General features: G+C 38.8%; 1 protein-coding gene across 1 annotated transcript in view; it reads left to right on the forward strand.

The window, feature by feature from the left end:
• Positions 1 to 550: 550 nt before the first annotated feature.
• Positions 551 to 14307, forward strand: part of CRISPLD1 (cysteine rich secretory protein LCCL domain containing 1) — a 43039-nt gene continuing 29282 nt past the window's right edge. The window contains exons 1-2 of the mRNA XM_008058913.1: positions 551 to 962; positions 1951 to 2270. Of these exons, the coding sequence (XP_008057104.1) occupies positions 2013 to 2270 (258 nt within the window). The 5' untranslated portion in view covers positions 551 to 962; positions 1951 to 2012. The remainder of the gene's footprint in view (positions 963 to 1950; positions 2271 to 14307) is intronic.

Consider the following 14307-nt stretch of genomic DNA (forward strand, 5'->3'; position numbering starts at 1 on the left):
ACCTTCCACATCTGGTTCTCATCAAAGTTGAACGGAGCCAATGAGAACAACTTCTCTATCCTAGATACCAGGTCCTGGAAACAGATGCAGAACCCTGGACAAAATAAAAGGAAAAAACTTTCTCTCTCTCTCTCTCTGTCCCGTTTCCCAGTTCCCCTTCTGTTGGCTCCAACATTGAAAGTGTTAATCGCACCCCTCCAACCACCCCGTGTTCTCAGGGGGCATTTCCTTTTCTGAAAAAGACTGTTAAAGCCATTTCAGAGCTCATCAGAAAGGAACCCGGAGGAGGCTCTCTGGAAGCCGGAGAGCTGGCAGGGGCGGGTGGAGTTGCACACACCTCCCCCGGGGTCCGGACCTCCCCTGGTCCTGTCTCGAAAGCCCAGTGCACGCCCACCAAGGCCTAGCTGCTCCGCGGCTCCGGGGAGAAACAAGGCGGGCCCGGGCCAGGGTTGGGTGGAAGCAGGGGTGGGCGAGGAGGGGCGTCACGTCACGTGCGCGCGCAGGGGCCGCAATAAATGCCCGCGGGCGCGAGGGCGAGGCGGAAGCGCTGGGCGCCTGGCTTTGCGCGGCCCGGCAGCTCCCAGCCAGGAGAGCGCGGTCGCCGCCAGCCTCCGCCGCCCAGCCCCGCTCGCGTCCTCCGCCCCTCGCTCCTGCAGATAATGCTCGGGGACGCCCCGGCGCCCACCCTGGCAAGCTAACGACGCAGCTCTCCGTGCGCTCCCGCTGCAGGGTCTAATTTTGGAGCGCTTCGCCGGCCGCTTCGTCCAGATCGGAGGGAGCCGCGGAGGCAGCAACTCGCGTCCCCCTGCAGCCTGCGCCCTCGTCGCCCCTGGACGCGCCGTGCCTGGGCCCCTCCCGAGCGGGGCTCTCGGATTGCCCTCTGGTGTGAAGGCTTGGCGCGGGCTGCGGCGGCCGGCGGTAGCGCTCGGCTTAGCTTTCATCGGGAACTTCACACTGGAGAGGTAAGGGCGCTTCTAAAACGCATCGCCGAGTGCTCCGGCTGTCATCTTTCCCTGTCCCCGTTTTCTTTTAAAACCCAGCTAAAAAATAGATAAATAAAAAGGCAAGCCAACTTGGAGCGGATGGTCGGGCACAAAGGGTGGGTGGGCTTCTTGGAAAGCAGCGGACGGTGGCGTTTAGCAGGAGCTTGGGTTTGTAAGTGACTTTGTGGGTTTCACCTACTCCCTCTGGCGCGCGCTTGCCTTTTGGGCTAAAAGAACGGTGCGCCTACCGGGTATGGTTTGAAAAGCTCTGAACTTGCCCGGGACCTGCTAGCTGCCTCGGGTGCGGGCCCCAGGTTAGGCGTAGACTTTCCAGGAAAGGACGATTAAATTCTTAACCTGCGCCTGGGGAAGAGGATACTTCCGGTAGTGACCCTAATCTTTTCAGTAGTGCACGGGGCCCCCTAGATACACTCCTGGATGTATATATGAATAGCCTTTTGTACGTCTTTACAACTTTCATCCCCGATTTCAGAATACGATCGACATTGTCAATGTCTGACACTGGAATAAATTAATATTTTCAATAAAAAACAATGCCTTAAAACTCCTGATAGAGAAGCATGGACCTCTAGATTTTAATACAGCTTTCTAGGCTAGATAACACTCAGGCTGTATGTGATGTATAGGCATTATAACTTTGAAATCCAGATATTATTTTCAAGCTTTGACTCTTCTGGGCTACTGTGTCCATTTATTTTTGGCCTCATGGATATTGTCTTGGGAAATATAGTTGTCTATTCTGTGAAAGCAATGTATTTTGAAAAGTCCCCTGGGAGGAAAAAAAATGGGTTGAAGATAAATTATTTCAACAAGTGAGTGTCCATTTCTGGCTTGTACAGACGAATCAAACCGGCACAATCCCTTCATAACTATTATTTTGCTCTTGTTAACAGAAAATTAATAACTGCCGGTATTTTCATCTTAATCACATGACATGTCGTTATAGCCAAAAGGAGTGGAAGAGCCTGTCTTGGAGATTTTCCCGGGGAAATCCTGAGGTCATTCATTATGAAGTGTACCGCGCGGGAGTGGCTCAGAGTAACCGCAGTGCTATTCATGGCGAGAGCAATTCCAGCCATGGTGGTTCCTAATGCCACTTTATTGGAGAAACTTTTGGAAAAGTACATGGAAGAGGATGGTGAGTGGTGGCTGGCCAAGCAAAGAGGGAAAAGGGCCATCACAGACAATGACATGCAGAGTATCTTGGACCTTCATAATAAATTACGAAGTCAGGTGTATCCAACAGCCTCTAATATGGAGTATATGGTAAGGACATTTTTCGAGTGTTATGTGCAAAAGAAATGTTTATTCGTGTGTTTAGTCACCAGTCCTCATGTTGTCTTTTAATCTTTAGCCATTTCTCCAGTTTGAAATAAAAAAACGATTCTTCTGGCCATAGTGGCTCATGCCTGTAGTCCCAGCACTTTGGGAGGCTGAGGAGGGAGGATTGCTGGAGCCCGGGAGTTCAAGACCAGCCTAGGCAACATAGCGAGACCTTGTGTCTACAGAACAAAAACAAAACAAAACAACAAAACACAAATACCCAGACATGGTGGTGCACCTGTGGTCCCAGCTACTTAGGAGGCTGAGGCAGGAGGATCACTAGAGCCTAGGAGTTTGAGGCTGTGGTGAACTGTGATTGTGCCACTGCACTCTAGCCTGGGTGACAGAGTAAACCCTGATTCAAAACAAACAAGCAAAATAAACCCTTTTTTTCCTTAATACCTTTCTTGATCTTAATCATTTTTTCTTTTTGGGTATCTTTTCCTGCATATTCTTTTATTAGTGTCCCTCTTGTTTCTAAGAGCCCTTGGCATTTCTGAGTAGAATTAACTACCTTTAGATACAATGTTCCTACCAAGTGCTCTAAATTCTACTCTTGGGGGAAGGTTACTATACATTAAGTGCTGAATAGCTGGTACATTTGTGACTTAGCAGAAAAAGTACTTCCTAATTCCTGATGGAACCTTCTTATGGATGGTGGATCTGAAAAATTCAGACTAGTACTTCAAAGAAGCTTTCTGGATTGTATATTTATAAAATATGTATATAGTTTCTAATGGGACTTTGTTTCTTACAAATATGTAAATGATATTGTAAAGTACACATTTCTATGGTTGCTGTATGTTAGAGAGTGCTTTGGCAATGACTTTTTTCTTTTAGATTTATTGTGAACTTTGAAGCATGAAAATAAGCCTGGATAAGGAATTGAATAAAACTATACAACTTATCCTTAATAACCTTGAGGAAGAAAATTACTTCCTTAAGACTATTAGCATATAACTGATTTGTATATTACTACTTAATACCCTAAATGTTTGGAAAACTTTTCAAAAATCTATTATATTATTTCCATAAATTAGAAATGCGCTAAAGCCTGATAATAGAGAGTTACTGTTGATAGCAAAACTTATGTTATAAACATTGGAAATGACATTCCATTGCAGGGTGCAGTTATTTTTAATGCATTTTAGGTTTTTTTTTTTTTTTCTTTTCTGCATTTACCTTAGTTTTCATGGGTATTTTCCATTTAGGTAACTTTCATGAAAGAAGGAAGTTCCTGTTACCCATTACAAGATATAGCATTATGTTATTTTAACTTTTACCTGAAAAAAAAAATTACCCTAAAGAAAGTAGATAGCACTAAAGAGAACTAATAAGAGATTAAAAATTGGGACCTTGGAATCAGGCTGTCTGGGTTTAACTTCTGGTGCTGACACCCATTAGCTGTGTGATTTTGAGCACTTACTAATTTCTCTCTACTTCAGTTTCCTTGAGGCTAGCATATGTACTCACAGTCAAAAGCTTGTCCTGAAGATTGAATGAGATAACCTGGATAAAGTTTAGCTTATCAGGACCACTGCAAGGCCTCAGTCAATGTTACTGAGCTAAATATAACTAATTTTATGTCTCCTTATACTGTTTAAAATACAATATCTAAGGAAATTGTTAGCTCTTCTCAAAATTCTGTGCAGGCTATGACATCTGTCTCATGTTTCTCAATGTCTCATATTTCTGCTCTTGTGTATTTTAATGTGTTTGTCCAAAGTGAAAAATTCTGACTTTTTTTTTTTTTTTTAATCTGTGAGCCTTCCAACAGAAAAGCCAGTTGTGGAAGCTTTCCAACCAGGCCACTGTATGTTTATTCCATGTGGAGAGGCTTTCAGTTGCTTTTTATTTAAAATAAGAGAGAACTTGGGAGTTCAAACCCACAAAAAGAAATCTGAGAATATTTGTGTGTGTTTTAAGTAATATGGAAATCATGAAAGAACAGTTCTGTTATTCGTTTTCATGTCTGGCTTTAAAAAAAAAATAACTGCCTATTGTATGATGTCTGGTCTGGGATGTTTATATGAGTTTCATTTTAGTTTCACTGGTTTCATTCTATCCTTGAAATGTAGATTCAGAAACCAGCCAGGATTTATGTTGTGTTGCCCTTAGATACTATTAGCATTGAAACTCTGTTGGCCTTGAACGAGGCTGCAAAGGAGTGAATTGCCCAACTGTGATACTGGAACATGTTTTCTAGCATACATATTTAAGGGGACATCTAAAAGAACAACACTATTTTATTTGAAATATTGTTGGTTTACATGTTTTATAGCAAAGCAAGCATAGATGTAGGTTATTTTTATAAAAGTAAAATTTATTCAAATAGTTATTTAAAATGTATTTATTTCGAGGAAACAAAAATAACTAGGCAGCTGTTTCTGTAAAATCTGCAATATCCTATGATAAGTGCCACCACTTTTGGCCACTTTTTCTCTATATGTCATTTCATGTTAAACACTTGAATAGCCAGTTACCTTATTTATACTTGGTGAGAATTTTAGTCTACTCTTTGTCCTTGAACTTATGGCAGTCAAGCCACATCCACATTATATAGCTTTATATCCCTACCCCCACTCTTTTTCTTATAACTTGTAGGGTTAAAAATTGGCTCTGGACAGCCATATCTTCCTTTGAGGTGGTTATAAGTTGATTGAGGAGAGAGAAAGGACACATTTGAAATTTTTTAAATTAGCAAGGACACACAGTTTTTTGATTATGTCTATGAAAAATGCCAAGGGAGCACAGAATAACGGAACATTCCTAACTGTGAGAGTTAATCAGTGGGTAAGATGAGGTATGTGTTGTTTCTTGAAGGTGGTCAGGAACAGGAATGTAGGAAAGAGTGAAGGGTATATGTCAATTCGAGGAAGAGAAACAGAAAAATGTCAGGTGGCAGGAATTGGCAGGCTGGTTGTAGGGAACTGGGAGCAGATTAGCTTGATGAAAGCACAGACCTTATGGCAGAATTAGGAAGGGGAAAATGAGTCATTGGTGGTAGAAACAGGTAATCCTCAGGTTTACTGATGACCTACATTTAATTTACCTACATCTAATTGTTTGCATTTGATTGAGGGTAAATCGAGAAACTAGAGCCAAAGAGGCAGTGGGTTTGGAGGAAAAAAATAGTGACTATGAAGCGAGATAGCGGCAGGTTCACATTTTGATTCTGCTGTTTACTACTATGTGAACCCTGGTAGTCAGCAACCTCTGGGGGTTTTTCTTCTCATTAGTAAGATTGGTAAAAGAATGTAAAACTCATATGTTTGTTGGCCATTTGTAGGGCTTCTTTGGAGAAATGTCTGTTCGTGTCCTTTGCTCACTTTTAAAAATGGGGTTAACCGGGCTCGGTGGCTCAGCCTGTAATCCCGCGCCTTTGGGAGGCTGAGATGAGTGGATTGCCTGAGCCCGCGGGTTCGAGACCCACCTGGGCAGCGAGACCTCATCTCTACAATAAATCAAAAAATCAGCTGGGCGTGGTAGCACATGCCTGTAATTCTGGCTACTTGGAAGGCTGAGGCGGAAGGATCGCCGCAGCCCAGCGGGCGAGGCTGCGGTGGCCGGGAGCGGCCACTGCACTCCAGTCTGGGCGACCGAGTGAGACTCCAACTCAAAAAAAAAAAAAAATGGGGTTAATTATTTTGTTGTTGTTGAGTTGTTTGAGTTTCTTGTAGATTCTAGATACTGGTCCTTTATGACATGTTTTGTTTGCAAATATTTTCTCTCATTCTGTGGGTTGTCTGTTTACTTTATTGATTATTTATTTTGCTGTGCAAAAGCTTTTTAGTTTAATTAAGTCCCATTTGTCTATTTTTGTTTTTCTTGCATTTGCTTTTGAGGTCTTAGTCATAAATTCTTTGCATAGGCCAATGTCTCAAAGAGTTTTTTCTAGGCTTTCTTCTAGAATTTTTATAGTGCCAAGTCTTACATTTAAATCTTTAATCCATATACCATGGAATGCTACTCCGCCATAAAAAAAAAAGAATGAATTCATATATTTTGCAACAACATGAGTAGAACTGGAAGCCATTATCTTAAGTGAAATAATTCATAAATAGAAAATCAAATACTACATGTTCTCATTCATAACTTATGTATATACATGGACATAGGGAATGGAATAATAGACAACAGAGACTCAGAAAATGGGAGGATTGGAGTGGGGTAAGCAAGGAGAAATTACCTAATTTCAGATGATGGTTATACTAAAAACTCAGATTTCACCACTGCACAATGTACTAGTGTAACAAAAGTGTGCTTATACCCCCTAAATCTATTTTTTAAAGCATATAAATCTCAAAGGTTGCAATGAGATAAGACATTTGATGCTGTTGAACAGGTTAGCTTTCTTCAGGCCTTTCCTTTCATAGATTTTAAGACCCCATCACTGGGTTCTTTCATGTCCCATGTCTTTGTTTCCCGCCCATCTCTGAAAGTTTGTTTCCCAGGTCCCACTTTTGCCTTTCTTCCTTCCTACAGAGTCTTATCTACACCTTTGACTTTAAATACCTTTGACTATAAACACCTTTGACTTTGTATATTTGTGGCTCCATATTTTACAACTCCATCTAACAACCCTATCTTTGAGCTTCATTGTCATATTTCCTACTGCCCATTGGATCATCTCCATGGAATATTACCCCAGAGGTACTTCAAGCTTTATTAACTGCCTTATTCTCTCATTCACCCTCAACTGCCAACCACTTTGTTGGTCATAAATATCTTCAACATCTGCTTAGTCCTCTCCAATAAACATACAAAACCCCCAGAAAACTGAACACATGCTCAACTCCTGCCACCCATTTCAATATAACATACACATAAACGTAAATACACAATTACTTGCCAAATTATGTCGATTCTGTCTCAAATGTCTCTTGAATTCATCACTTATATTTTATTCTAATCTTTGCTCATTACCTCACACCTGTAGTGATACCACAGCTTCCCACCGAGCAGATTGTAACAATCTATTCTTACCTTCTTTCTAATTTAGCCCACTTTCTTCACTGCAACTAAAGTTGACTTTTCCCTCAAACAATTCTGCGCTGGTTGCTCAGCAGCACAAAAGTTCTGTTGACTCTTGGATCCTCTCAAGTTAAACCCTACCATGATTAGCTTATGAAAGGAAGCACCTATTGTCCAGTCTGTCCCACAGCTATTACCTTCTTTGTGTGTATTTGAACCTGTGTTCACATAGAATTATTGTTCTTAAAGATGGTCATGTTTCCTCAAGCTTCTGTTCCTCTTTATTCATTCAGTGTCATCTGCATCTGGAATGCCTGTGCCTCCTGTCTCCTTCCAACAAACTCTTACTTTATACCTCAAAACTAAGCTCAAATGCTGTCATTCCTGTAAAGCTTTCTCTGATATACCCATTCCTCTGCCCCACTTTTGCTTTATTCAAGCCTTTTATAGTATAATGATTTTGCAATGAAGTATTGCATGTCTCTTTTCCTTTTCTAGACTTTGATTTCTTAGAAGGGTAAGTCTTATACCTTGTATCTTTATAATCCAGAGCCTGGTGCATAGAAGAGGTGCACAGTAATGTTTGTTGATTGAATATTGTTGAATGCTCAATAAATATTTGTTGAATAAAGGGATAGATGGGAGAATAGGTAAAATTATATATGAAACAAATATGGAGGACAGGTAAGAAAGAGGAATTAAAATGATAGACATTCTAGAAGACAGGATATCACCAAACCAGAGGTATCGATGTAGGTAACACTTGAGAGGAAGGCATAACTATTTCAAATAATTCAGGACTTTAAAGCATTTTTTCAAATATTCATAGCATGTTAACAGTTGTCCTATAATATAGACCTACTGAGCTAATAGTGTAAAGGTGTTCAAATGTCGTGGTATTTAAATGATAAAATGAATTAATGAGTGTTTACCCATTGTTACAATTTTTTTTTTTTTAACAAAGACTGTCTAAAACAGTATAGATTGACTAAAATTCAAAATAGCTTGCTATTATACAAAGTGTACCTAGGTCTAGAATGTACCTTAGCAATCAGGGTACTTGACTTAAAAAGGCACATGGCCCAATAGATATAAACCACTTCTCGCTGTTACTACTATTTTGATGTCTTTTTGAGAACGGTTGGCAGACTCTTGGCTGGGAGTGTTGAAGACTGTGCATGCTTATTCTCACCTCACATATGAGTGAGAACATGGGCAAAACCTCAGCATGGGATTGTTTCAACTGTAGAGGAAAGTACATCTGAATACCTCTCTTTTGCTAGGCAACCAGAAGCTATGAGCCAAATAACTGGTGGTCCTTTCAGTTTGTGGTGCATGTTGATACAAAGAATGGCTTAGTTCCAGTTTGTTACTTGTGTTCTTTCTAAGCCCATGTTTACAATTGGAAATTATATATATATATATATATATTTTTTTTTTCCTGTGCTTCAGTATAGCAGATTATTTTCAGAAACTGGACATGGGTCAACCTAGTTTGTTGAACATGATGATGCTAGTCTAGGATATGCACAAGTGATCCTTAGCTTGTGAATTACTCTGTTTATTTCCATAAATCCATATTTTCTGACATTATTTGCCATTAGTGACATGTGTCCAGAATAAATGCACATAAAGAAATGATGTCCTCATGACTAGTTTACCCATAGCTCATTTCTTCATCTTTCTATAAGTGTAAGGAATTCATTGCAACTAAGATTTTATTGCAATTAAAGTTTAATGGCAATTAAGGTTATTGCAAATTTTGATTTCTAAAACCATAGTTTTTCTCTCTCTGTATGCTGGTATTTGCCTGGCAATTTTTTCAAAAGCTATTAAAAAATAATTGGTTAATTAGTTAAATTAATTAAATTCATAAAATACTTAAATTGATTTTCAAAAGTTAAATATTTTTTATTTTTTACTGATGTACAGTATACACACACTTAAAGGTACATGAAGGCTCTTTGTTTATTCAAAGAATATATCATTTTTATTTAAAGTTACTAAAATTTCTTTATTCTAAATTTAAAATAGTGAATTTAATTTCCCTAAAGTGTTTTTTTATTTTAATAGTATTGTTTAAGTACAATAAAGTTGTTTTGATTTAAGTATGTTTGTCTATAGAATTTTTAACTTTAAAAAAACCTTAATTTTTTAAAAGACATTGTACCTTAAAATTAGTGTATTTTTTCTTAAAGTTACAATGTATGACAATACTCATAAAAAGAAAAGTAACATTATAGCCCAGTTCTATTCCCCCTTCAATGTTAGCAATGTATCTAGAATTTCAGAAAAACAAGAGAAAAAAGATACTTTCACTAGGAAAATGGAACTCGGAGCCAGAAAAAATGCTGTAAAATTTTGGAATTCATTCCTTCATTCAGGATATATTGGGAGTTTACCAAATGCCAAACACTGTCTGGGTCCAGCAGTAAACACCAGAAGTATTCTTCCTTGCATGGAATAGGTGTGAAGGCCTTGAATCTCTAGACTCGGGAAGAAGACCCATGTGACTGACAGAGAGTGAGATGAGAAGTATGGTGGGAAATGACACAGATTTACTTGAGGAGGAAAGATACAGGTCATTGTAAAGATTCTCACTTTTAATCTGAGTGATAAGTCATCTGGGGCATTTGAAAAGAGGAGTAGCATAGAGGAGTAGCATAATCTTACTTATACTTACTCAAGATCATTCTGACTGTTGAGAACACACGTGAGGCAGTGGGAGGAAGAGCACGGTTGTGAACAGGAAGACAAGGCATTTGAAGTAATAACAGATGATGGTGGCTAGGAGAGTGGTAACCATGAAGATGGGGAGAAGTGGGAAGGGTATGAATATAAGCCCCTTTGTGGTCATAATATTAATCTTGAAAAGTTCAAGGAAGCCTTGTTGCAAGATGAATGAAATTGAGTTGGCTGACTAGGCAGCCAGTAGGCTGGGATTTCCTGCATATAGTGCAAGTTCTAAATTCATCCAATCCTTGGTTGTAGTGTTTTGAAAACTGATGGCCGTTTCCATACTGGTTTAAACATCACTGGGAAAGATTCTGGATCCTTCAACTTGCAGAAACTTCTAGAGTGATTGTAGAGATTCCAGAAATCATCGGTTACCATTTTACCAACACAATTCTAAGAGATTAGAGGTGGTGGAACTCACCTTCTGCTTCCTCACTTCCCAGGATAAGGATGCCTACTGTTTTCTTACCTGGTCTACTCTTCCCTCTCAAAACCCAGTCTCCTGCCTTTCTCCCTTCATAAACAAAAGAAGATGAGAACTTTAGCATGAGAAATAGAACAGTAAACGGTTCAGTAATCACCAGTTTCACTACCATAGGGAATGTCAGTGGGTTTTAATTTTGTTTTGGAGGTAGCGTCTTCAGATTTTTGATTTGGGATGTGGAGGTGCGGTTTTTGCCTGATAAACTGAAAGCATTAGAATTGCCATTTTCATCCGGGCTCGGTGGCTCAGCCTGTAATCCCGCACTTTGGGAGGCTGGGGTGAGTGGATTGCCTGAGCCCAAGGGGTTCGAGACCCACCTGGGCAAATTGGCGAAACCTCATCTCTACAATAAATAAAAAAATCAGCCGGGTATGGTAGCGCATGCCTGTAATTCCGGCTACTCAGAAGGCTGAGGCGGAAGGATCACCACAGCCCAGTGGGTCAAGGTTGCGATGACCGGGAACGGCCACTGCACTCCAGTCTGGGTAACAGAGTGAGACTCCAACTCAAAAAAAAAAAAAGAATTGCCATTTTCTAAGACAGAGAATGTGGATAGACCAGTTTTTGATAGAGGAAGCTGGAGCTCAATTTTGGACATATTAAATATGAGATTTTGCTTATATCTTTAAGTGGATGTGTTATGTATGTAATTAGACAAATGGTAATTAGAGATACATGATCAATCTTGAACATAAAGTTAGGATTCACCAGCATTTAGATTTTATTTAAAGTCATGTAGAGCGATGAGATTGTCAAGGGAATGAGTATATACAGAGATGTTCAAGAAATGAGCCCTTGACACTAAAGTGTAGTCAAGATACTAAAGTATAGAGGCAGGGAAGGTGAGGAGGAACAGCAAAGGGAATTGGGAATTAGAAAACAAACAAACAAAACAAAAAACAAAACAAAAAAACCCAGGAGCATGCTGGCCTAAAATCCAAATGAAGAAAAGGAGAATGCATGATCAATTCTATCAAATGCTGCTTTTAAAGTTCAGATAAAATTCAGATATGACAATTTTATACCATATTTAACAATATGGAGACCACTAGAGATTTGATGGGTGGAATCATAATAGTCTAAGAGTGGTTCAAGAATAGGATGGGGAAATTAGCATGAAACATCTGTATGCCAAGTGGTACCCACATTCTTAACTGTTTTTCAGTCAGAAGTGTTCAGTATACTTTTAGAGAAGATAATTCAATTAGGGAACATATCTCAAATGTTATGACAGTCAAGGGGAAACTACAATTGCTTTGCATGATGTTTTCGGTAGCTATCTTTACTGGATGCCTTCTATAAAAACTGAAAATAATAATTTTTAATCATATAATCACAGTTAATAGTGACATTTAATTTAGAAACATCCTCTTTTTGCTGTTGTTTAGGCTGTGCTCTTGTATATTTCTTATAGGAATTTATACAACCCAATAATTACACACAATTTAAGATTTAAATTTTCATATTTTTAATGATTCTTATTCAATTAAACCAAGTGTTAAGAAAAATGGTACTTGATCACTGTTTTATATATATGATATATGATGTAGACATATTATGGATGAGATATACATATATAATACATATATAAATATTAGTTTATGGGAATAGAAATGTGAAAAGTCAAATGATAATGAGTTATCTGGTGAAGATACTACAGTATTTATGTCTAAGTAATGCAGTCTTCATTTTTCTGAATATTTGTTGACTTTAACATTTTAAGAAGCTACAGCAAGGCTTTTATAATTTATTAAAACAATTTGTTATTCTTATTGATAAATTTGTGTTCAAGATGATGCGTTTAATTCAACAAATGTTGATTGAGTGCTTACGTGCCAGGCAGTGTTCTTGATGCTAGGGAATACATTTGTATATAAAAAGTTCTTCAAGTTAATGAAAATAAGCAGAATGAGATGATAGGGAATGATGGCGGTGGAGCTAATCATACTGAGTGGTTGAGGAAGGCTTTCTTGAGTTGATTGCTTTTGAGCTGAGAGTTGAATACATGGAATCAACTAGACAAAGATACAGTGACCTGCCATTCTAGACAGAAGAAATACCAGAACACAAAGTCTTCAAGTCAGGAATAAGTTTGAAGATTCATTTAAAAAAAAAAGCCCCGTGTGACTGAATTTCATTCAGCAATGGGGTGTTTGGAAATAAAGTAGACATATAAGCATGAACCAGAATTATTTTGAGCCTTATAGAGGAAGAGAAGTTTGAATTTTATTCTGAATGAAATAGAAAGTCATTGGACAATTTCTTGCAAAAAACTGACTTGGTCTCATTTTCGTAAGATAACTGACTACCTTATGGAAAATGGTTAAAGGGGGAGAAAGGCTGATAGTAGAGAGATGGGTTAGGAATTCATTGCTGTATATTGTGTGAGAGATGATGGTGACTTGGACCAGGGTGCTGGTGGTAAAGATGGAGAGAGACAAATAGTTTCAAGATATGTTCTGATGAGATTGCTGACTGATAGCTTTTTTGTGATAGCTTTTATGGGAAGGGTAGGAGGAATGTAATGGGGATGTTCTTAGGTTTTTACACCTAATGGGGATGTTCTTAGGTTTTTACAAGCCCCTTGGGGTGGATAGTTAAAGCATTTGCTGAAACAGGAGAAGCTGAAGATAAAATTGAGAGTTTCTTCACAGCTAAACCTTGTTTGAAATGTTGCATTTAATGGTCAGTGGAGAGATCAGACTCGAGATTAAAATGTAGAAACTGTGTGGATATTATTAGGAACCATCTGAACTGAAGGGACTAAACAACAATATCCAAGAAGATTTTTATAGACAAGAATTGGATGCCTTAAATTGAGCCCTGGGGCACTGCACTGTGGAGAAGTTGAGCAGAAAAAAGTTAGCAAAATAAGTTGAGAACAAGTGGTCAGCAAGGTTGGAGAAAAAGGCAAGATGGACTGGTGTCCCAGAAACCATGAAAAGAGAGTGCAGTAGAGAGAAGTCAACTTTTTTTCAATATTGTTGAGACACTGCATAAGATGATGAAAAGCCTACAGTGATTTTTGTCAATACTGAAGCCATTGATAACCTTGGTAATTTCATTGGTGGGGTATGCCCAGAAGTTTTGTTTAGGAGTTAAAAGGAGAATGGGAGGTGAGGAAGTAGAGTAGTAACTTTAACTTCTCAAGATGATGTTGCTGCCTGCAAAGGAGATAAAATAAGTGGTAAAAGATTAGAGTAAAATATGAGAAAGCTTCTGTTTTCATTTTTTGGAGAACATGTTTGTAAATTGATGGAAATGAACAGGTTAAGAAAGCACTTGGCATGGGAGGAAGAAAATATAATTACAAAGTTAATTCTAATGGGAAAGGCTTTGGTCGTTGGTTCAGAAGCAGGTAGTTTGGAACATTTGATGAAGAAAAGGGGATTTTCATCTGAATGCTTCTCTTTTTCTCCATGAACCATGAAGCAAGATCATCAATTGAGATTAAGAGGACAGGAAAGAAGGGGGTTCAAGGATAGGACATTACAAAATAGTAGTTTTGGAGGTACTATATAAGGGTCTTTGAGGAGTCAAATATACGGAGGTTTTTAGGTGCTTTAAGTTCACTTGTTTTGCAGTGCTTTAAGTTCAGAAGTCTAATAGATGTAGAAGAAGTTTACTATAGTAAGGTACTGCCCCGAATCAGATAACTAAAGTAATGATGTCTTCTCTGGTTTGCCATTGGTCACATCACTCTATCCAGCCACTTCAAATGGTGTTACCTGCTTGACCTTTGGCGATATTTGACTAGGCAATTCCTAGAAATGAGAAGTACATGTT

The sequence above is a fragment of the Carlito syrichta genome, unplaced genomic scaffold, assembly GCF_000164805.1.
Source record: "Carlito syrichta isolate Samal-C Ts95f unplaced genomic scaffold, Tarsius_syrichta-2.0.1 Scaffold303649, whole genome shotgun sequence".
Classification (NCBI taxonomy): domain Eukaryota; kingdom Metazoa; phylum Chordata; class Mammalia; order Primates; family Tarsiidae; genus Carlito; species Carlito syrichta.